General features: G+C 38.0%; 2 protein-coding genes across 6 annotated transcripts; one reads left to right on the plus strand and one right to left on the minus strand.

The window, feature by feature from the left end:
- Positions 1 to 141: 141 nt before the first annotated feature.
- LOC144214651 (GRAM domain-containing protein 4-like) lies at positions 142 to 12,874 on the plus strand. Of its 4 annotated transcripts, XR_013330266.1 has the most exons (20): positions 142 to 407; positions 1,199 to 1,377; positions 1,914 to 2,013; positions 2,075 to 2,198; positions 2,676 to 2,861; positions 2,942 to 2,967; positions 3,301 to 3,392; positions 3,479 to 3,570; positions 3,670 to 3,718; positions 7,578 to 7,649; positions 7,734 to 7,777; positions 7,843 to 7,952; positions 8,192 to 8,346; positions 9,154 to 9,259; positions 9,328 to 9,421; positions 10,117 to 10,201; positions 10,275 to 10,343; positions 10,977 to 11,122; positions 11,683 to 11,710; positions 11,823 to 12,874. XR_013330266.1 is itself a non-coding variant. In XM_077743239.1 (19 exons), exons 2-18 carry the CDS (start codon positions 1,273 to 1,275, stop codon positions 11,082 to 11,084), a joined length of 1,617 nt encoding a protein of 538 aa, XP_077599365.1. In that variant the 5' UTR covers positions 142 to 407; positions 1,199 to 1,272; the 3' UTR covers positions 11,085 to 11,122; positions 11,823 to 12,874. The 4 variants fall into 4 exon arrangements, 3 of the variants coding, with proteins under 3 accessions (XP_077599365.1, XP_077599345.1, XP_077599352.1); XM_077743239.1 differs by lacking the exon at positions 11,683 to 11,710; XM_077743219.1 differs by lacking the exons at positions 11,683 to 11,710; positions 11,823 to 12,874 and having other exon boundaries at positions 10,977 to 11,655.
- LOC144214634 (cadherin-related family member 5-like) lies at positions 12,040 to 23,930 on the minus strand. Of its 2 annotated transcripts, XM_077743195.1 has the most exons (15): positions 23,853 to 23,930; positions 19,400 to 19,566; positions 19,276 to 19,335; positions 18,355 to 18,444; positions 18,201 to 18,290; positions 18,035 to 18,136; positions 17,148 to 17,333; positions 16,883 to 16,973; positions 16,705 to 16,805; positions 16,386 to 16,589; positions 16,183 to 16,293; positions 16,040 to 16,106; positions 14,266 to 14,544; positions 13,732 to 13,907; positions 12,040 to 13,587 (listed from the first exon to the last, which is right to left on the minus strand). In XM_077743195.1, the coding sequence occupies exons 1-15, from the start codon at positions 23,914 to 23,916 to the stop codon at positions 13,096 to 13,098; spliced, it is 2,280 nt and encodes a 759-aa protein (XP_077599321.1). In that variant the 5' UTR covers positions 23,917 to 23,930; the 3' UTR covers positions 12,040 to 13,095. The 2 variants fall into 2 exon arrangements, with proteins under 2 accessions (XP_077599321.1, XP_077599329.1); XM_077743203.1 differs by lacking the exon at positions 14,266 to 14,544.
- Between the last annotated feature and the right edge of the window lie 4 nt (positions 23,931 to 23,934).

Here is a 23,934-nt window from a genome sequence, read left to right on the forward strand (position 1 = left end):
TTTAATATGGAATGATGATGATATTTAATTTCAGTTACAGAGAGAAAAATAAATCAACAGTTTAAGAAGTTTGGCAATGACGTCACTCGCCCTATAAGACCATAGCCGCGCCTCCGAACGGGCGTGATGGTTGACAGCGAAACTAGTTAGACTGGTCTTTTTCTTGTCTCCACGTCGCCAAACTTTTGCCACAACCGAGCTTTCGCCCAAAGAAAAGCCGAATCGAAAACCTCCTAGTTGACAGGGAGACTAGTTGGAGGCCCGATCCTGAGATTTAAAGCAGACAAGTGTGCTTCGAAGAAACGACTTGTTTGGCTTTGTCCAACATTCTTCACTCCAGGTGTGTCCATTATGAGCGAGCAGCAACGTGATTGGCTATCAGCCACCATCAGCGGGCACAGTTTTAGGTACACTTACTTGTACCGTTTTTTTATTGACACTGTTTTAAGGGGTGGAATGGCGTGTAAAGTTGTTATTTTCTAACTGAGGGTCAAAATATGAGGAGCAATATTCATACATGGCAATTCATATGTAGCTGATATTGTAGCTTCTTCATCTTTGATTAATTATTCTTTGTGTAAAGAGATGTTAAAGAGGGTATTGGAGCCATATTAGAAACAAGTTTCTGGAACTGACATTTCTGGAAATGTGTAAATATTAGTCTGTGGAATAAACAGCCAACAGTGATTTCTTCCACATAGTTGTGAAAACTCATGTTCTTTAGTTTTTTTTGTGTATTAAATACACCACAGCAGATGCTGACGGCATCTAATTTTGTTCATCTGTAAATGCTGTGAAAAGTTCACTTAGTTGCAGATCACTATCACTTGTGAAACCACCATGCCAGGGGTGCCGAACTCTCGAGTCCCTATCCAGTCTGTTTTCGATGTCTCCCTCCATCATACACCTTAATCAAATAATCAGAATCGTTATCAAACTTTGGACATATGGCAAAAAGACTGGGTAGCGTGATAGGGTCCCTCGAGAACCAGAGTTGGGGACACTTATCCTACCTAATTCCAAAATGACCAATAAATGAATATAGTGTATTTTAAATGAAGGCAACAAAAGTTGATAGGAGAGTTTATGCTGCCAACATTCACACAATTAATGTGGACTCAGGATATAACTCTTTGGATCACCTAATAAAGAGTCTCTTCCGTCTAGTTCCGTCCTAATGTTAAACTTTTTTTTTCAGGACCCCCTGTTGCTCACGTCCAAGCAGACAGTGAGCAGAGAGGTCTTGGCAGAGTTGTTCCACACGGCTGCACCATGCGGAAGCGTCTCAGCCGAATTCGACATTGGGGCCACAAGCGGGATGGAATAGTGGAAGAGTGGGAGTCGCCCGACACGTCAGATACAGAATGCAGCGAAGAGGTGCCAAATGGAACACACAACTCACTATGCTAATGTTAGTGATGTTTCAAAAATGCGGCATAAGAGTAATAATCCCTGTTGCACATGGCTACAAATATTACTGGTTTCCCCCACAATCCCAAAAACATGCAGGGTAATAAGATAGTTGAACACAAATTGCTGCTTTGTATGAGTTTGAGCCTAAATGGTTGCAATTGGCTGCCCACCAATTCTGGGTGTACTCTGCCCGGTGCCTGGAATTAGCTGGGATAGCTTCCAGCACCACTTGCAACCCATGTGAGGATAAGCGGTTCAGAAAATGAATGTCCTTTTTTAAATGAATGTAATCAGTTTAGAAAATTGATATGGAATTAATTAACAAAGAAAAAATAGAATTTTTTTCCCCACAATCCCACTGAAAAATACAAACTTTTTGACAATTTTATACTGAACTTGACCAACATGCTTTAAATCCAACATCAGACATGTATTTTTTTAATTGCACAAATAATTTTGTTGCATGGTGATTTGACTTGACGTGTTATTTGTTAATTCAGTTTTTTTCAGCAATACCTTCTACAGCTGCTTCGGATGAACCTAAAACTGATTTGAATGAAATGAAAGACCAGATCGGTTTGTTAGAGAAATACTTCTTGCGTGAGTATTGATTTTTTATATTTTTTTTCTGCTGTATATTGTACATTACTACATTTTACAGAGGAGGAGCTAAAGAAAACAAGAGAGAAAGAGCCTGGCATGGACGATCTGCGACAGGAGCTGGATCAAGAACGCTGCAAGAACATTGAACTGGAGACAAAGCTAAATGACATCTTAAATGGCAGGTCAGGATCAAGACTGATTTTAAAGAGATCCCCATCCATTTCACCCCAAAAAATGACAAGACTCGTGTGTTTTTGGATATTGCTTCTACAAACTTTCATTCGCTATTCATACTGATGATCGACAAATGTCAAACTCCACTTGACTAAGTTAACTTAGCTTCAAGTTTAAAGGCTTAATTTTCATAGATGTTCCAAAGTTTCATGTATCGTTGATGTGGCTTCTTGAGAATTTTGTGAGTGAACTCATGATACATGTTTTCCAAATTTTATGTGACCAGGGAATACATTTTCATATAAATATACATTTAAGCCAGGGATCTTGGAAAAATCAGCTTCAAACCAAAATTATTCCTATTTATTTTAATCACAGTTTCATTTTTGTGGGTCTGTGTAGGCCAACCAAATTTAATGTAGCTTTGGTTATCTGATATCAGGGATTGAATTTAAAAAAAAAAAAATTGTCAATCATTTTTTCAGATCTGACGCATCATCGTTTGTCACTCCAAAAGCTCCACCCCTTAATGATGTCACTACTGGAAAAGTGGATACATACAATCGCGCCCAAAAGTTGCTTTTCCACTACTTGGGTGTCGACTTTAATGACTTTCAATTGCATCGGGAGGAGGAGACGCCTGAGCCGGATGAGCAGCTTAGTGCCAGAAGGTGACATTTGGATTTTGAAAAGTAATACTGTATACATTTTCTTAATATTTCATAATCATTCCATTTTCACTCCTTCATAGGCTGACAGAAAACATGAGGCGGTTCAGTGAGTCATTTTTACTTTGCAAATTTTCTACTCAGTTTTGTAAGAGTGCTGAGAAAAACACATTGCCCGTCCCTAACTGGTTAAGAACTTTATGTGAACTTTGACCCTGGTCAATGTCCATTTTAGGGAATCAGCAGAAAATATTAAAGAATTAAAGCAGGAATATTGAAAATGATTTTTTTCACCCGGCTCCACATATTTAACTTTGATTCTTGAGTGCTGTTGACGATGATAGACGTCCAATCGTTTGACTCTTTTCATTCCTCTGCTTTGAAATGATGTTAGTTTCCCACTTCTTTCACCCAGTGTTGTTAAGGCCACAATGTTTTGCAGAAAAGGGACTGAGACCCATCACAATCTTTCTGCAAGACCTCTCGGCCTTGTCCAGCTGGTACTCCGTGTACACCACAGCCATCGCCTTCACAGTGAGCCTAACATTTGGAAGCTTAAACGCTATCTCCATGCTTAATGCTAAATCTTTGCCATTTGTTTGCGTTTTTGTCGCTGGCAGATTTACATGTACGCTACGTGGCGGGGTTGGACTATCTCCATGTTCCTGTTCCTGGCTGTTCTCCGCCTCTCTTTGAACTACCTCATTGCCAGGTGAGACCACGCCCATTCCTCTCAGCCAATCACAAAAAAAGCAATGTAACAAAAAAAAAAAAACAATGTCACAATGGTGTTCCAATCGTTCAATCTCAGGGGCTGGAGGATCCAGTGGTGTATTGTTCCACAAGTGTCTGATCCTGTGGTAAGAAGATTGTTAGTTTCTATGTTTTCACCATACATGTATTTATGTGTGGGTAGCTGCATTTGTGTATGTTATGGATGAGAGTTTACATATATACAGTGTTCCCCCGGTTATCGCGGTTAATGGGGACCGGGACCACCCGTGACAAGTGAATTTGCGCGAAGTAGGGATTCCCCTTCAAAAATGCTTAATTTGAATTTAATTCCCAAAAAAAAATATTTATTTTTATTTTATTTTATTTTTTACCCCCCCTGTTTACACTACACCATATAGAATACGGATAGAGAGAGTGAAATTCATGTTATAACAAAAACAACTGTAAAATGTTGTTTCAATGTAATATTTGTATTATTATTTTTTTCCCAAAAATCTGCGAAGCTCTGAGTCCGCGATAGCTGAAGCGAGAGAACACGGTAGTTGTAACAGGCAAAACAATAAATACTACTCATCAAACTAAGTCATTGACCTCCCACCTCTGTGGACCTGGGTTCAAATCTTGCTTTGCTCTGGTTACCTAACTTTTCCCACTTGAAGGTACCATAAAGTACTAAGTATGATCTGGGAGTGGAAAGAGACAAAAAAACAAATACTACTGCATAATCCTGTAGAGTGGTGGCCCAGTGGATCAGTCATCAGTCTTCCACCTCTTTGGTCTTGGGTTCAAGTCCTAGTGCTTGCAAAGATTTTCCCACTATTATTACCAGTCTGCCATCTCTGTGGTCCCTTACTATACTATGTCATTTTTGGCGACGACAAAAAGCCTTACTATACTATGTCGTTTTTGGCGATAAAAAGCCTTACTATACTATGTTGTTTTTTACGGAAAAAGCCTTACTCTACTATGTCACTTTTTAACAAAAAAAAGCCTTACTATACTTTGTCATTTTTTTATGAAAAAAAGCCTTACTATACTATGTCGTTTTTGGCGACGACAAAAAGCCTTACTATACTATGGCGTTTTTGGCAATAAAAAGCCTTACTATACTAAGTCGTTTTCTGCGATAAAAAGCCTTACTATACTATGTCGTTTTTTCGCATAAAAAAAGCCTTACTATACTATGCCGTTTTCTGCGATAAAAAGCCTTACTATACTACGTCATTTTTTTTTCCGAAAAAAAGCCTTACTATACTAATAGTTGTAACAAACTGTTGGGTTTGAAGTAACAGATCAATGTAATTACCAACCGTGCACAAAGGAAAAACGAGGCAGAGACTGTTATATTTTAAGGAAGAGAGGTTGAGGCGCGAGGTGGTAACTCGCCCTCGGTCGTACTCCCTTCTCTTTTCAAGGTGAAGGATGCCTTTATTAAATTTCAGCATGATGTCATGGAAAAGTACAGAAGTTGAGATTATAGGCATCATGGAAAAATACAACAGTTGAACACTGAGGCGAGTTGAGAAGATATTATAGACATCATGGAAGAGCTTGAGATTAAGACATAGATTATAGACAGGATGTTCTTTAGACATGCACATTATATTAAGACTCCTGTTTTAAGCAACTTCACACAAACAAAACAATAAATACCACTGCTTACTTTTGGGAGCCTGTGGTCCAGTGAATAAGTCATTGGCCTCCCACCTCTGTGGACCTGGGTTCAAATCCTGGTTTGCTCTGCTTACCTGACTTTTCCCACTGAAAGGTACCATAAAGTACATAAGTGGGATCTGGGAGTGAAAAGAAGCAAAACAACAAATACTACTATCTTGTTCTGAGGAGTGGTGGCCCAGTGGATAAGTCATCAGTATCCCACTTCTTTGGTCTTGGGTTCAAATCCTAGTGCTTGCAATGTTTTTCCCAATATCATTCAGGTACAACAAACAACACATACAACAAATACATACTACTATCTCATTCTGTGGAGTGGTGGCCCAGTGGATAAGTCATCAGTATCCCACTTCATTGGTCTTGGATTCAAATCCTAGTGCTTGCAAAGTTTTCCCAATATCATTCAAGTAAATGAAAGAGACAAAAGTATAAGTACTATTCCATACTCTCACGGTGTGGTGGCCCAGTGGATAAGTCTTCAGTCCTCCACATCTATGGTCATTGGTTCGAATCCTAGAACATGCAAATATTTTCCCAATATTATTCAGGTAAAGGAATAAGATAAAAGTATTACTACCTTCTCTCACAGGGTAGTGGCCCAGTGGCTAGGTCATCAGCCTTTCACCTCTGTGGTCCATGGTTCAAATCCCAGTGCCTGCAAAGATTTTCCAAATATTATTCAGGTAAATGAATGAGATAAAAGCATAAGTATTACTACTTTCTCTCACAGGGTAGTGGCCCAGTGGCTAAGTCATCAGTCTACCACCCCTGTGGTCCTAGGTTCAAATCCCAGTGCAGGCAAATATTTTCCAAATATTATTCAGTTAAAAGAATAAGTATTAATGTCTAAGTGTCTAACTGAATAAGTATTCAGTGGTAGATGAAACATTTAGTCAAAAAAATGACTAAGTGTTTCAGATAAATGAAAGAGGTAAAAGTATAAGTACTACCACTTTATCTCACCGGGTGGTGGCCCAGTGGATAAGTCATCAGTCTACCACCCCTGTGGTCCTGGGTTCAAATCCCAGTGCAGGCAAAGATTTTCCCAATATTATTCAGTTAAAAGAATAAGTTCTAATGCCTAAGTGTTTAAGTGTATAAGTCTTCAGTAGTGGCTGAAGCATTTTGTGAAAAAAATGACTAAGTGTTTCACCCCATTTCCTTGGATAAAACGTTTCAACACCCATGTATAAGTGGGGCACGAGTTGGTGTAGTGGGTTGCACACTCGCCTTTGCACCGAGAGAACGTGAGTTCGCTTCCCGGTGTCGGCGGTTCACTGACCAAGCAAGCGGTCGAGGGTCGGCCGAAGGCCGACCCGAGAACGCCTTTCGCACATACAGGTCCTTCAACTGTCTTCCGAACTGCCGAAGGCAGTTCGGAATATAACCTTTTGCTGAAAAGTATGACTAAGTGTTTAATATAAATTAAAAAGATTTTTCTTTCTTTTTCTTCTTATTCCATTTACTGACCTACATGGTGTAGTGATCAACCAAAGGGCGACAGCGGGAAGCGAACCCAGGTCTCCCAGGTGGGAGTCCAGTGCACTAACCTCTGCGCCACCAAGTGGCTACACTTTTCTTAGTAATCATTTGTGTCTTGACAAGAAGTCCATGGAAACAATTAAGTGAAAAAGTGTCCCAACCGGGAATCGAACCCAGGTCTCCCAGACAGGATTCCAGTGAGTTAACCACTACGCCACCAAGTAGCTACAGTTTCCTTTGTAATCATTTGAGTGTCTTGATTGCAAGAACACAGAAACAACTAAATGAAAATGTGTCCCAACCGGGATTTGAACCCAGGTCTCCCACATTGGAGTCAAGTGACTTAACCTCTACGCCACAATTTGGCCACACTTTCTTTTGTCATTAATGGAAAGTCTTGACTACAACTATATAGAAACAACTAAGGGAAAATGTTTCCCATCTGGGAATCGAACCCCAGCCTCTTACATGGGAATCACGTGAGTTAACCTCTATATCACGAATCAGTCACACTTTATTTTGTTCATTATTGGAAGGTCTTGACTACAAATATATAGAAAGGTCTTAAAAAAGAGACTTATTATAAATGGTCATTTTAAAAACAAAGCCATATTATACATGGTGATATATTTTTAAAAAAGCCTTACTTTACTTAAAATAAAAAATGTGTGTAGTGTAAGCGTAGGTGGTAGAATACAGTATATTTGGTTGCATGTTTGATTGTATATTTGTGCAATTATATGGGTCTAATTTTGTACATAGGTTGTGTTTGTTAGTGTGAATTTGACGAGAAGAATTACAGATGTTCCCATTCTCCATCTTGTACAGGAGCCTCCCAGAGAAGAACTGACAATGTCAAAGAAGTTCCAGCTAGTTGTGCACGTGGCCCAGAGAGCTCAGGTGGCTTCACTACCATCTTTGTGTTCTGGCAACTAGTGTTCAATACAGAAACGGACTAATTGTGTTTGCTCTTCTCCTTGACAGAATGTCTTTGGGAAGATGGCCGACATCCTGGAGAAGATAAAGAAGTAAGATTGTCTGTTCGATTGTTCTTTTCCTTCAAGTTCATGTTTCAATTGACTTTTGCATGTAGTCTCTTCATGTGGGTGGAGCCTCAGTTGACAAAGAAACTCTATGTGGCTCTGTGGGTGTCCTTCATTGCTTCCTGCCTACTTCCTTACCAACTATGCGGATTCATCATTGGTATGATATTATTTTGTATTCATTTCACTCTTCTGTTACTTCCTGGAACACCGACATAACTACTAAACTACCAGAACACTAACCACTACTTAGAAATTACATCACAATATTTTTAAAGGTACAAATTGGGTTGATAACTGAGTCGCATAACTCACCGTAATATAGTAAACATGGCACAATATTACATAGCGATTGTAAGTCAGTCAACCGGAACACTTACATGTTATTGTTCCTCTCAGGTGTGTTTGTGGGCGTCAAGTTCTTCATCATCAATTTCATCTTCAAGAGTTGCCCCAAACTGCGTCAGCGTTATGACACGGTGCACATCATCTGGACAAGTCTGCCCACAGACATCCAGATGACGAAGCAAGTTAACTCATCACCTAGCAGAAGGGTTTGTAAACCGTCCAGCTTCTAATCGGTTTCTGTTATGACAAAAAAGGAGCCCATTTTAGCCGATATAGTGATTACAGTAATCCCTCGAATTATGCAGATAATGTAGACCAGACATGGCCGCGATAATTGAAAAACTGAAATACTATTCATTCCACCATACTACATGTTTTCATCCCAATACAAAAATACAAGTCCAATTATCAGGAAGTGTACTTATTAAATGTTACAGTTATAGGCATATGAAAGAAAAAATGTTGTTCACGTAAATGTTTTTTTCATTCTTCTGTCATGATTGAATTGTCTATCATTTATCCATGCTACTTACCAGTAGTTTAAGCGGCAGAGGGAGACCTCCCATACCTATGCATAATATCCCAAAGTTGAAGAATGTTTCGAAAAGACATCTCCCCACTCATTACTATCTCTTGAATCGTAATTGCATTATTTAAAGAAAGACAAGAAAATATTAGTCGCAATGGAGGACAAGTTGTATTTTAAAGGGGGCAGTTTTTTTAATTTATCAGAAACAGCTCAAACATTTATAGGTTAAGGTAATGGTAAAATAGAGAAAATCAGACAAAATAACCCCCAGATCAAGTAACATATTAAGTTTTTTTTTAATAAGTATAGCCTAAAGACAAAATAAGTTGCCGGGTGGTGAAAAAAGACGTACATAAATCAGTATCAGTTGTAGGCCCAACCAAAGTGTGAACAGTGCGACTTATAGTCCAGATAATACGTTAGTTGACATAAATCCTCTGGCTTTGTCACACAATATTGTTTACATTATCTGTTTGCAATTCAGTTGCTTAATGGAGTCGAGGATGGTGGAACAATTCGAAACTACAGCACCAAGCGAGGCACATTCCACAAAGTCTTCAACCTACCCGAGAGTGAATGCCCCCTGCCAGGTAAACTGAATGGAAACATTCTTTTTTTGTGGTATTACAGCCTGGATAAAATGTTATTTGTTGTGTAGTGTGCATGAATGGCTGGCACTGTTGCCTCCTCAACCGTGACAAAAAGACGCCAGCTGACTACATCCGGAACGGCGTTCTCTACGTCACTACTAAGTATGTCGTACATGCTTTGATAAACATTATAGTTTGACTGGTTATCGGCGCCGATATTTGGACATTTGACATATATTGGTATTGGCCTTTTTTAAAAAATATTAATTTTCTTAATTCCAATATAAAGAAATCCATTTAAAACGGGGTTATTTAACATCAGATGCAGCCACACCTCTTCCATCTCACACATATTTTTACACTTTTTCCCCAAATCAGTATTGGTTCTAAATATCAGTTATTATATTTGGTATCGGTCCTGAAAAACCCATATTGCTCCATCTCTAGTGCAGTGTTTCCCAACCCTTTTTGAGCTGCAGCACACTTTTTGCATTGGAAATCTCAACAGACACCACCATTGGAAGATTTTTTTTATTTAAAACTATGTCGCCTCTATTAACAATAGTCATTCTCATCAAAGTTTTATCGGCAGGAATCTCAGAAACCTCCAAAATTATTCCGAAATCTGATTTTTTTTTAGACTGACCTAATGTCACCAAAAGTTGATTTCTGCAGACCCTGAACAACTTCCGCTTCGAATGATAGTTCAATTTTAATCTCGTTATATGCATATTCATTTTTCTCATTGGATATTACATTGTACGACTTCTTGAAATTTCCCGCGGCACACCTGACCATTGCTCATGACAAACCAGTGTGGCGCGGCAAAGTGACCTTTTTACCCCTCTCGTCCTCAGCTATTTGTGCTTCGAGTGTTCTCGCTCATCTTCCTCCAAAAGGGACAAAGTCATCAGACTGGTGGAAATCAAAAACATTCAGATGGTGCTGGCTCTTCTTCTACTCATTTTTTTCTTACAAAAGAACATTATTTCAATGCATCTTTATCATCTTGCAGTACAATGCCTTGTCCAAGTTACCTGGATTTGGGATGGGCATATCCATAACGACGCCATCCACTCAGAAGGTGAAAAGTGCTCGTCCATGTTTGGACAATGTATGGTCTGCCAATTAAGCATATACGTTAGTTGCTGCCTTTATTATGTCAATTTCCCCTAAAAGCCGCACTTCCTTTTTTCCTTTCATTCATCCAGTGCCATTGATATTAATCCAAATAATGAAAGGCATTTAAAAAAAAATGGTTCAAGATGAAATCAAAATGTATTATTAATTCGAAATAGTATTATCATAAATTATCTCAAGTTTAGTTTAATTTTATTCTTAAATGTGCAAAACAAATATACTTACACTTTGTATATTTTTTTAAATTTTCATTTATGATTATTGTATATGATAAATATCATTATTTTCTGTTAATAAGCCTATTAATAATAATTCATAAACTGTTAGTAAAGCGGGTAAAATGACGAAGTATTTAAAAGCATCAGTATGAATATAAATAGGTCAAACTATTCATTAAAACAATTTTCAAACGCATTCTGTTAAATAAGCACTAAGGGTAATTATTAAAATATTATAAATGTATTCATGATCAAAAAAAATTTCTCACTGTATTATAGACTATTTTTGATGACCTCACATTTATTGCCTACATTTGCTTCTTAATAAATATTTCTTGTCTTTTTGTTTGATTCTTCAGTCGATGGTGTTCGGAGCTATGGCCAACACGGACGAAGTCTACAACACTATTGTTGCTCAGCGCAATCTTGCAGTTGTCATGGAGGCAACTTCTACCCCGGAGACGTAGTCAGTCACTCTACGCTGCTGCATCTCTGTTACGGCGAGGTAATAATTGGCGAACTGAAAAGTCAAAATGAACGGATAAAATGTACACAACTTTTTTTGTCATGATGTTTAACAGAGTCTTTTAAAATATCCTAAAATGCACCCATTTAGATGAACACCTGATGACCACATGTCAGTCTGGATGTTATCACTTTCATTTAATGTTGAACCAAAAAGGTACCAAGTGCAAAAATCATATCAATGCTTCAGGATTTTTGTCTCAACTTTTGATTGTTATTTTAGTACTGCAGATTATCGCCTTTGTGTATCACCAAATTCTTTAAATTCTTCTGATGGTTTTACAATTTGCGCTTGTACAGATGGCTTGATTTTTATCGTTTCTAAAATGAGATGTATAATTTCTATTTGATCTTTTTTTTTTTTACTTATATAAAGCACACTCAATCGTTAAAACATTGCACTGTCAAGTTTTTTGGGGTTGTAGTAGTACCATTAGTCTGTCTGTAGAGGTGAAGGTAGCTGAAAGTTGTCTATTCTGCCATTGTAAAAGAAAACTAAAATGCAGTACTTTTTGTATGTTTTCTCTTTTTTTAAATAAGAATGGGAATACACCATAAAGTCATGATGGTAAGAATAATCACCTTTGCTTTGATTTTGTCAAATAGGGTTTTACTGCAGCATCTAACTTTTAATAACATTAACTCATTCATTCATCTTCCATACCTCGGATCCTCGTAAGGTTTGCGGAGGTTGCCGGAGCCTATCCCAGCTGACTTCGTCAAAAGGCAGACTACTCCCTAGATTGGTCACCAGTCAGCTGTAGGAAACAAACAACTATGCACACTCAGAATCATACCACCAACAGCGGGAATTGAACCCACGCCTAACCGCACCAAAGTCAGGCGAGTGAACCTTTACAGTCTACTCCATCAGGCAGCTCGGAAACAAAATGTTTCTTGTAATTTCAGATATTACATATATGTCTGTTTTATTTAGACATAACTGAGAAACATTCACTTATAGGTAGTCCTTAGAAACTCCAGATATTTACATGTAAACTAATTAAACAATTGTATTGATACATACAAATTTATTTGTTTACTTAATTTCAAATATTTACGATTTTAAAAAATCAAAGTTATTCATAACAATTGAATCAAAAACTAAATTCCTATTTACTGTGACATTGCCAGATTGTTTTCTACTGATATGATATTTTATTATTAAGATTGTGGTAAAGTAACAACCTCTGCAAAAGACTAAAGCGTAAGCACACCTTTTCATATTGTTGTAATTTATATATTACAGAAATTTTCTCAAATCATCCGCAAACATCGTAATTTTATATCCATACATACTTTAACTGTGAACCTTAATCTGGTTGTTTACTTTGGCAATCGATAGAATATTTTGACATGGAATTAGTGTCATGTAAAAATGATAAAAACTCCACACATTTGTTACATGCAGTATTTCTGGCCATTTAGATACAAAAATGCTATACCTGTACATGTGACTCATTAGTTGTACTTGCAAGGCTCATTGTATAATATTATTTCATTGTAAACTAAACAACTTGTAAAGATAAACTCTATATACTTAGATTTAACATACTCAGTGTACCAGCATCTGTTCATATTTAATTACTAACGACATAATCATTCTGTATTCATTCAACAATTTGATTCGTATGGCACATTACACGAGCTAAACCCCTCAAATGTACTTTTATCTTTGACTATATTGTAGCCATCGACTGTATCACTGTAAATGATTGGTCTTGTCAACCCTTAATTTGTTTTTACGACAGTGAACTTTGCAACCTCAAATTTACAATAACAAACCATAACAAATCCATGTGCACTGTTTTTTGATCATATAATCTTTTCACCTGGAAGCTGTTAAAATGACGATCCGATGACAATTACCTAACTTTAGGCGTAGCTCATTGATAGTTCTGTTTGTGCGATAAGGCAAACTCACCCAGTTTTATGACTTCCAACAATGCCTCCTCAGAGGTTGAACTTCAAGTTGTTATCACCATCTGAATCCTCTGCTGCTTCCTCCAACTTCACTCCTAGTCCACTGTCCATGTCAGATTCAGTAAAGGCCACTTTTGAGGGTTTAGCGGGTCCGTCTTCATCTTCATCCTCGCTATCGTCTTCTCTCCTGTCGGGAATGATGACCACCTCCTCCTTGGCATTTGGGTCAATGTCTTTCTTGAACCAAACAGCCTTGTAGCCTTCCTCCAAGCGCCGCTCTTTGGTCAGGATGGGCTTCACCTCCTTGTCCTTGTCGGAACTGGTTTGGCTAATATCATCACCTTCCAGGAGAGAGCCCAATGCTGTCACGTTGGACTTGAAGACCAAATTGTCCGAAGGCCCCTCTTCCACTTTGGTGACATATGGGCTTGCAGGACCTACGCTGTCATCATCATCGTCATGCTGGAAAGCTTCATTAGTGTACTGGATGCCCTGCTTTTCACCACCTAAATCCTGGCCCAGCTGTAAAGACAAAGCCATTTCAAGTGGTACACGTGGGTGAATTTTGGACAAACAAGATGGAAATATCTTTTATAACACTGCCTGTCAAAGTCAGATTTGTCCCTACTACAAAACCAAGTCAAGCATAGTTTGAGAGACACTCACGGAGCTTCGGAAAATGCTAGCTTCATGGATCTTTTCCCAGTCAGCTTTTCCCTTCTGGAGGCGACAAGCGAGCACTCCGATGACCACCACGCAAATGAAGAGAAGAACGCCCAGAGTCGCACCGAGTGCCGCCATGTCCACTGGTCCAAAAGTGCCCGGTGGAATAGGCACTTTCTCTGGAAGAAACAAACATGAAGTCAATGATAATTGTTACAAATCTACAAAGTTGAGTTGAACCTTCACTGACCTACAACATTCTGGTTGCACGGTGTTGGAAAATGAATGTTTATAGTTACTTTATTTAGGATCAAATAAGATATGTGAACTTTAATCTGTAACTAGAAGATGGAGAAATTGTGTGGTGCTTTGTATTCTCTTCAATCGATCACTTTCTGTAGATTTTTGGAGAGATACAGATTTCTGACCCACTCTGTCTAACATGGAAGTCTGGTGAATGAAGTACTTGTAGTCACACAGAGGGCAAACCTCTCTGACTAGCCAGATGGCAATGAGCAAGACAAAGCCAATCACCACCTGTGTCAGGTTCCGCAGTGCTGGTGGGACTGTCAGTGAACATTGAGGTCATCCACGATTCAGTTGTGGCCGAAGTGACACTTTCGCTGATTGTGGGGATCACAGTTGAGGTGCTGCTCTCAGTAGTGGGGTTGGTGGTGGACTTTGTTGGTTCAGTGGTTCTGATCTCTGCGGTGGTAGCAGGGTCACTGGTGGCTTCAGCCGTAGTTCTGCCGTCAGTGGTTGGGAAGCTGGTCACACTCTCGGTGGTGCTCAACGGTAATGCCGTGGTGGTTTGACCTGAGAGGAGAGCAGATGTGAAGCTTAGGGTAGAGGGTTCACCTTTGTCCCAGAATCATAAGTTAGTCTTGCTCTTTGCTGGAGGCTCTGCTAACGACTGATGATCAAACAGTGAGTACCACAGGTCTCCTCCCACGTATGTCTATTCCACTGGAATGTACTCTGCCTTCTTTGAGTCCTCTACTTGTTCCATATCTTCTTTTCTTAATAGAAGAATCTAACAATTTTTCATACTCCACTAGCTTGTCCCTGGGTCCTGTATTTCTTTTGTGTATTGTGCTCTCTACTAGTTTCATTCCCCTGTGCTGGCCATCTAATGAGATCATTCCTGATCTTTTTCCTTTTCATCTTCATCACTCCAAGTAAATACCAGCAACTTTACTGCTCTTAGCTTCGTCTCCCGTTTTCTTCATTGCTACTATCTCCAACGCATACAACATAGCAGCTTTTAATTCCATCCTAAGAATCCATCCCTTCACTGTTGCTTCCTTCATCGACTCACTCCATCCCGCACTCATTCTCTTATATTGGCAGCAACGTTATAATAGTCCACAGAGACTCTTGATCTTTCAATTGGCCCATAACCGTACCAAAGTAAGTTCCCAGAGTCAGTCTTGACTATGTACTCTGAAGAAAGAACTGATAATTTCTCTTCAAGTATTTGACTTGAAGAAGACACTTTGTGATGTCTGAGTTCAGCAGATTTTTCTGACCCACGGAATGCTAGCTCATATTCCACCCCAAATGGGATTAATGCCACGAAACAGATAGGTGGCATTGATAAGGCAAGGTAGGGCAGGTTTATTGGTTTAGTACCATTCATACTCAATGTTTTCCAGAGGCAATAAATGATGTGAACTATAATTAAATGAATGGGTAAAAAAAATCTCCACTAGGAAAAACATCTGTTCTATTCAGTTAAAAAGGTTTAAGGTCAGTGTTAAATGTACTGAGAGTTTTCCACCGACATCTCATGTTCAGGAAGTTAATTCCCCAGTTGAAAAGGAAAGTAAATATAAGTGACATTTTGTTCGGTAAAAGCTCAACTCACACTTACATGGGTTTAATATATTTTGGTGCTAAAAGGTTTGACGTACAACTATTCTTTCCATCAATCAAAGCCAGCAATTTCTGGCAGCTCTTTAAAGGAGACCATGAACTTAAGCAAGGCTTTGGACGGAGAAGCAATTCAACGTTTTTGATGTTGGTCATGTCATAACTATTAGAGAAAAATTGAAATATTAATGTTCTATGCAAGATTGGTTTACATGTTCAGTTTACAACTAAAACCTTTTTCTTAAGTAGAAATGACAAGGTACTTCAGTAAGTGGCCTATGGGGATTTCATTTTGCATATTGATTGTTTTTAATCAACGTGACATTTGAAAATGGTGGTTTTTAACTACGTTAAAACAATTTGTACGGCAAGTTAAGTTACGTGGATATCATGTCAAGTTTAGTACTTAAAATTCTGTGTGAGAGCTTTTTTGCCTTACCCATTTTCACCTTCACTGAGAGCTCTGCTGTTGCCTTCTCTTTATTGGATGTGTCCTCTGCCTCCACCTGTGGAGTAAGATCTGAGTTTAGCCAAAGGATTGGTTGACTTGCTGTCTGACTTGGCTCTAGTTGATTAACCCACTTGCAGAGATAACGTGTCATCCGGGAGATCCTTAGTCATGAAAAGGTAACCTTGAATAATGGAGAAGTCGTTGCTACCGATGATTCGATACACAATGTGAGGGTTTTTACCCTGGTGGAAGAATATTTGGAGTTAGTTTTGGATCGTCTTGCGCAGCCCATACAAGTGATTTGGATTTAGAAAATCCAAAATAATTGTTTTACCTCCATGCTGGCGTAATCCTCGTCTAAGGCTTCAATCTGAAGTGGCTCATCATCGTTGTCTGGGTCTGTAGCCATTGCACCCACCGACGAGACCACGCTCTGGTAACTTGGCCTCTCAAATTTTGGTTTATGGTTGCTTTGTACTACAACACTAATCGTGAGGCTAGTGGTAGCAAACTGAGAACTGGTCGGTGTTTGGGCAGCCTACAAGACACGAACAAAGGGGGTCAATTTCTGAGATGCAAGTCTTGACTAATTTAAATTGTTGACAGTTTTTTTTAATTAACATTTATTTCTAAACAGAGTTAAAGGAATTCACCAGAATTGTCAGGCTGATGTTTCCTAACACGTCGACTTCTCTTAGAACGTTGATGTCGCCAGTGTTTTCGTTGATTTGGAACAGGCCGTCCTCGTTTCCTGCTAGAGACAACAGTGAGTTAAGCCCAGAGCATCACATAGGATAGGAAGGAAACCAATTTAGAATGGAGTCAATTTACCCCCCAGGAAGGAATATTTTATGGCTTCATTGATCCCAACGTCTCCGTCAATGGCGTGAAGTGGAAATGGTGTCAGCGTTAAAGGTTCTGCCTGGTATAAAGGGGAAATCAAATTAGAAGTGAACGTACAGTTAAATTCAGAACTTCATGTACAGAAGTAAAAACAAATTTAAAGCAAGTCTGAGGCTACGTTGGCAAACATCGACCAAGACGATTCGTCACTTTGGTTACCAGAAGAAATGGAATCTTACTGAAGATTATTCACCTGCATTTCGTTGAGTTTGACCATGCTACTATATCCAGTGTTCTGGCAGATGACTGCGCCAGCTACTTCGTATTTCTTGCAGGGAATGAACCATGGCGGTCTGTTGTCCACGTCGAGGACAGTGACTTCAATGGTGGCAGTGCCGGTGAATGACACCTCACCATCTGATCCTGACAATGGCGTGTCCTTTTGGGAATAAAGAAAACACAATTCGGTGGAGGCACTTCCAGGTCAGAATAGTCAACACCAGAGGTCTTAAACTGATTTCCGAAGGTCCTGGTCTTTGTTCCTACGATCCGTTTAACAAATGAGGCGTCTTCTAAAACAATTAGCACCTGACTGCAATTGACCGATTACCATTGTGAAAGGTGTCCTCTTGTTTGGTTTGAATAAAAACCTGTACCTGCCACTACCACCCTTTGAGGACCCGTTTGAGACCCCTGGTCTACACGGAGAAGGCCTTACTGCAGGGGTGTCCAAACTATAGCACAAAGGGCTGCAGGGGGTGCAGGTTTTTGTTTCAACTAATCAACCAATGAGGATTCTTCTGGAACCAGCAGAACTGTACTGCCATTAAGTGATTACAGTTTCAAAACACTGGATTGGTGAAAATCTGCACCCATTGCGGCCATTGAGGACGGGTTTGGACATCCATGCCTTACTGTTCATTACTCCAACTGTTTTTCAGTCAATTATGTTTTCGCCAGTCTATGCCAAACTGGTAGTACCCCCCAAAAAATATTTAGCTGGTGAGTGGTGGCAATTCTCTGCAACCGTCTATTTACATTGAACAGCATTGTATTTCATTCATAATGAACCCACCAAAATTATTTTGGGAAGATAGTCTGCACCTAAAAGTGAAATTGAAAACTGTAAAATGTCCTCACTTGAGCCCGCAAGACCAGCTGAACGTTTTGGACCTTGTCATAGTCCATAATGTTGTTGATGACCAATTGTGGGTTTTCCGATGACTGCAGTTTGAAGTAATCCTAAAAAGAAAAATAGGTTTAGACGAAGTAATCAGTTAATTGACTGAAGACTAAAAGAATGCACCGTTGCTGATGTCAGAGTGTAGTAAAGCGTAGTGTCGGGATCGCGGTCCGTGGCAGGAAATGTATCAAGAAGCGTCCCCTCTCGTAGCAGCTAAAATTGCAAATAGCAATTTAGTCAGCGTTAGTTTTCCGATAAGATTTTTGGAAGTTCTTACTTCGTTTACGCCAATCTGGTAAGTGTTCTTGTCAAAGACAGGGGGGTTGTCGTTCACATTCAGCACAATCACTACGATGACACGGCTTAGCTGAAAAAAAAATAACAGTGATTAACTTATTTTAAACAATTGTTTTCAACCACACGCTATTTATGGGATATCCACAAATCTCGTATCTATACTTTATGTACAGTTCGGTACAATGGAAACTAGAAGATGCATATGCTATATAAAATATATGCTTTTTTTTTGGAAGATTAAGTCTTCCAAATGGTTAATGACCCGATGCATATTGCCAAAGTGGTAATGAAGTCAAATTTAGGAGTGGTCTGAATCTTTGGCCTGATCTCAGTTTGCCACAAAATCGAAATGGAAGACCTGAAAAAAGTTTTCAGTCAGGCAGTTTAAAGGCAGCAAATACTTAAATTAATTAAATTATTTCATAAAACTTTCGCACAATTTTCTGGCCTTCAGCATATTGAATTGAATGCTTTCATTGTCATTATACAAGTATAATAAGATATAGAGCTTCACCACGACAAATATATAATCAATAACTAATAACAATTAGTCAATAAAGATTTAAAAAATAAATAAGTAGTCAACATAATTCAACATAAGTAGTTAAAAACATAAGTAGAGAAGTGCAAAAATAACCAAAAAATGAACATATTAATAATAAAATAAATAATCAAGAAATAGGTAATAAATAAATAATCGTTTTGGTGATCTTAATTCACCTAAAACTATAAACTAAAATTATTTCCAAAGTTAGAGGGAACATACATGTCTTTATACAACATATTTACTGTACATTTCTGCTTTCAACTGCAGCCATAAAATATGACTTTACATTAAACAGTCTGCATATTAAATATCATTATTTTCATTTGTATTTGACAAGTGATAATGACATCTTACCGGTGAGATATTAGGGTCATCCTTACCGCAACGAACACGGACCACATGTGTTTGGCTGGTCTGTAAAGAAAGGCAAAAAAAGTTGAGATGGAAGCCCACTTTATCCCGTCAAGTGGGACCTTACCTCAAAGTCCAGAACCTCATTGGCTAGTAGCCGATCGCCAATCAGAATGAAAGAGCCGGTAGGCTCGATCAGAGAGGCTGTGACGCCCTCCGCCAAGATGATGGTCTCCACCAGGTCCCCCACGGCGTTGTTCTCGACCACCTCCACGGTTTCACGGGCGCTACAAACTGAAAGTGGCGAGTAGCTTAGAATCATTTATTCTCATTATTTTGGGTAAAAAGGGTAACTTGTTTGGATTCAAAATTTAGGTTACAGGGGGAAAAATGTCTATTTCTATTTTAAGAGAAAAACATGTTTCTTTTTTTTATTCATGGAGAACAAAATCTTTTTATTTATTTATTTGTATTCTTAAGTTAGGTTTGTTTAAAAAAATTTTTTATACATATATATACATATTTTTTTTAACTTAAAAGAGGGTCTGCTAACCACCAATTGTAGGTGTCCCTAACCTGGTGCCCATTGTTGGCTGGGATAGGCTCCAGCACCCCAGAAGCCCTTGTGAGGACAGGCTGGATGGAAAATTAATGAATAAAACAATTATTGAATTTAATTTGAAGGAAAAAAGTTGTATTTTAGAACATTCCTAATGGTAAAAATGCACAATATGTGTTTTTAGAGAGTATAAATAATATGATAGAAAAACACTGTAGAATAAAAAATATATATTTTCTAGTTTATTTTCATTTCCTTGTTTTGAATACAGAAACAAAGATGCAAAACCTTTTTAACAGTTTTTTTTAAATTGAAGTCAGATATCCACACAGTACATTTTCTGCCCGTTTGACCCCTTCAAAGGTATAAAACTAGTTGCTACTTTTATAAGCCAATGGAAAAGCTTTGAGAGAGTTCCAGGTTGCGCAACTTAGTACTTGTGCTTCCTCTCCTTTTTGAGTCCAACGTTTCATTTTTTAAAGAAAAAGTCATGCTTTTAGACAAAACATTAGTATTTACAAGAAAATTGTATTTACTCCTGCAATTTTTCGTTGATGTTAAAATTTTCAAGTTATTTTAATTCTCTCCTGAGAAATATTCCGGTTTAAATACAGTTCATTTCATCAGCTTTCACCCTATTTGCTTGATATAAATATTATTCATTTTTACTTTTTTCATTGACCTTTTTCCCGTAAGAGTGATCATACACACAACAAAAATCTATTTTTTTTCTAATATTGTATTAAGATTATGCTTACAATTACTTTAGTTTTAAACATGATTATGACAAACACGCAAAACGTATGTTTTTTACTTTCAAATCAAAAGTCATAACAGAAACACAAACAACCCAAATAGTTTGTCGATGAAGTTACTCACGCTCCTCTGTTTTAGCACTCGCCAGAATAGCGAGAAATAAGAAAATCCATTGGGTGTCCATTGTGGTGTTTCTACTTGTGCTTCTTTTTCAGGTTTAACTATCACCTTGACTTTATGAGCCGGATAGACTTTACCCTGCCATAAACCTTTTTTTTTGTGTATGTACACAGGCCAACAAGATTTGATCAGGTAGGCTTTTTTAATTGTTTTATTTGCTTACTGCGACAAAATGTAACTTGCTTGTGATGACACAAGTGTGGAAATCATGAGCGTAAGGTTTAAAAGAAATATGTGAATCAGACTGATGTTAATTATATTTTGTCCATATATACTGTTACAGACACTCCCCTACTTACAAACTAGTTAGGTTCCAAACGCTTGTTCATAAGTTGAAAGTGTTCATAAATTGTTCAAATTGAAGTTGATTCAGTGCTATATTTTATTATAATTTAAGTAAAATTAGGATATCAAATTGCACGGTCTTTTTTTCATTAAAAAAGATCATTTGTGGTAAGGTTTTCGTGGGGGACAAAAAGACAATTTATAGTACTAATGCTCTTAAAAATGATCATGTACATTTGTTTAAAAAGAGATTATAGCAGGGTCTTTTTTTCCATTAAAAAAAGAGGCTTTTTTGTCGGAAAAACGACCAAGTATAGTCAGGCTATTTTTCATTTAAAAATATGACCATCTATATTAAGGCTTTTCTTATAAAATATGGCTATTTGTTAAAAAATAAAACAATTATAGCAAGGCTTTTGTTAAATTAAAAAGACCAAGGGCTCCAGCACCCCTGAGACCAACTGATGATAAGCAGTTCAAAAAATGAATGAATGAAAATGCTTTAGGAACTGAAATGAACTTTGAAAGACTATATTTATTTGATTTTTTTTCTAAGTGAGGTTCCAACTGGCAGATGGAGTGCATTGACGTCAAGAACTTGCATAGAAGCCCAGTAACTAGCATGGTAACTATAACTAATCAGCATGCAAAGTGTGGTCAACGCCAGCGAGGTTGCCATTGTAACAATTCAAGCTAAAGTAGACATTGCGTGAAACCTCGGAAGTCTCCATTGGCCGCTAAGACATAAGGACACAAAAACACAAAGAGTGGAATGCTAACAGTTTTGCTGCTACTTCTCATCTTCATCTTGAGCCCAGCTCAGGTCAGAAGAGATGGAAAAAAAATCCTAGACTAATAAGTACACAAAGAAACTAATAATGAAAAGCGCTACATTAGTGGCATCTACAGAAGAGTTCCTTGGAGAACTTCCAACCTCATTCGTATCATTGCTAACTTTTAGGGGGTTTCGGGGGGTGCTGGAGCCTATCCCAGCTGACACCAGGCTAGAGGCGGGGTACACCCTGCATTGGTTGACAGCCAATCGCAGGGCACAAGGAGACAAACAACCATTCACACTCACAGTCATACCTAGGGTAAATTTAGAGTGTCCAATCAGCCTACCATGCATGTTTTTGGAATTTGGGAGGAAACCAGAATACCCAGATAAAACCCACCAACATGCAAATTCCACACCGGAAGAGCAGCCTGGATTTGAGAGCTGCGAGGCCAACGTGCAAACCACTAATCCACCGGGGCGCCTGCTAACTTTAAGAGAGCCACCAAGAACAAGGTCGGAGTTCAACAAGACAACATCTCAAATCCGACTAGAATCAAAGTTCGATTAGGTTTTGAGTAGTAGATTTTGTAACAGACACTAACAAATTGAAGCATTTTAAGTCATAATATAGATATTTTCTCTTAAACTATTTCACGGCAGAAACAACATTGTAACTATAAGCAGCCAAACAATTGAAAATAATACAAACTTTACAGTAACCTCAATGAGTCAAAAGTTCAGCAATTGATTGTATATATGTAACAGATTCTAACATATTTGAAGAGCTAGATTTAAAAGAAAAAAAATCTAAAAGAAAATAGAATTCTCCTTTTTAAGCATGAATTTTTGAAATGAGGTCTTATTGTTTTTTTTCCTATTTCCCAACATAAAACAGCATCATAGTTTTACCTTTAAAGGAATGATGGTCACTTTCGCGTAACAATCTCTAATAAATTACATTTAAAGAAACATTTTCTTAAATTCTCCATGCCGGACTTTTCTTTAAAACAGTAAATGATGCAAAAAATAAGAAAACGCAGCTGAGAAAATAAAGAAAAATATTTTAAGACTAAATAAATGAAGAAATAAAAACGTCTTTGGAGAGCCCTGAAATATCCAAACTCAGACTTAACTAAACGACGACATTGAGCAGACTAGACTTAATTTGCACTTGTTATTCATACTAGATTCTAGCAAAGCTTTCATGATTAGACTCAACAGTCATACCTAACTGGACTCCAAATTTAGAGCCGACTAAACATGATGAAAATTTACGCTAGGGATAAAACTAGCAGCTATTATACTTTACATGCAAAAAGACTGAACGCTTCTTGTAGCGCAGAACTAGACAAATGTGGACTTAGCACCAGGACTTGATAGAATTTGGACATTTCTTTCATATTTAAGGTGGCATGCTGCCAAATTACATTATTTATTAAATGAATGTTATCCTTCTCGTCATTTTCGTCCACAAAGCGCTTTGCTAAATCCTTGTTTTGCATTCACGCCAAAATATTTGGTGCACATAACGGAAAAATAAGTACTATTTTACTTCAGTCAAGTTAAAACGCTTGTCCAAAAATGACTTAAAACTAAATTTTACTCAAAGTAATTTTCTTTTGATACATTGCCAAAAGTCTCAGTCTATAAAACCAAACGACTTCTAATTCACATAACATAAAACTACAACTTTAATCTCGCAATATGAGAAGGTATGATTTAATTCTCGCAATAGATTTACTTTAATCTCTCAATATTAGAATGTATGCCTTAATTCTCGTAATATATTGACGATTGACTTCAATCTCGTAATATTGCCATATTAATCTAATAGTGGGACTTTCCCGGCTCATTTTTTTTTGTTCTCTTAATTCCGTAGCCACAATTAATAATACGAGAACCAATCACGCGACAGGAAAAAAAATTGCGGCCGGCATGAGCGCAGCATAATGTTTCTCCTAATTTAAACTCGACTAAACTTGGGGCGTCAACCTAAGGCTGCCGTCTCCGTTTGCACGTTACCTTTCTGTTTGTTTTGCAAAAACACATCCAGCTTCCCTTGAGAACAGAATCTGATCGGAACCATCCGAATCCAAGAGGAAAA

Source organism: Stigmatopora nigra, chromosome 2 (genome assembly GCF_051989575.1).
Source record: "Stigmatopora nigra isolate UIUO_SnigA chromosome 2, RoL_Snig_1.1, whole genome shotgun sequence".
Classification (NCBI taxonomy): Eukaryota; Metazoa; Chordata; class Actinopteri; order Syngnathiformes; family Syngnathidae; genus Stigmatopora; species Stigmatopora nigra.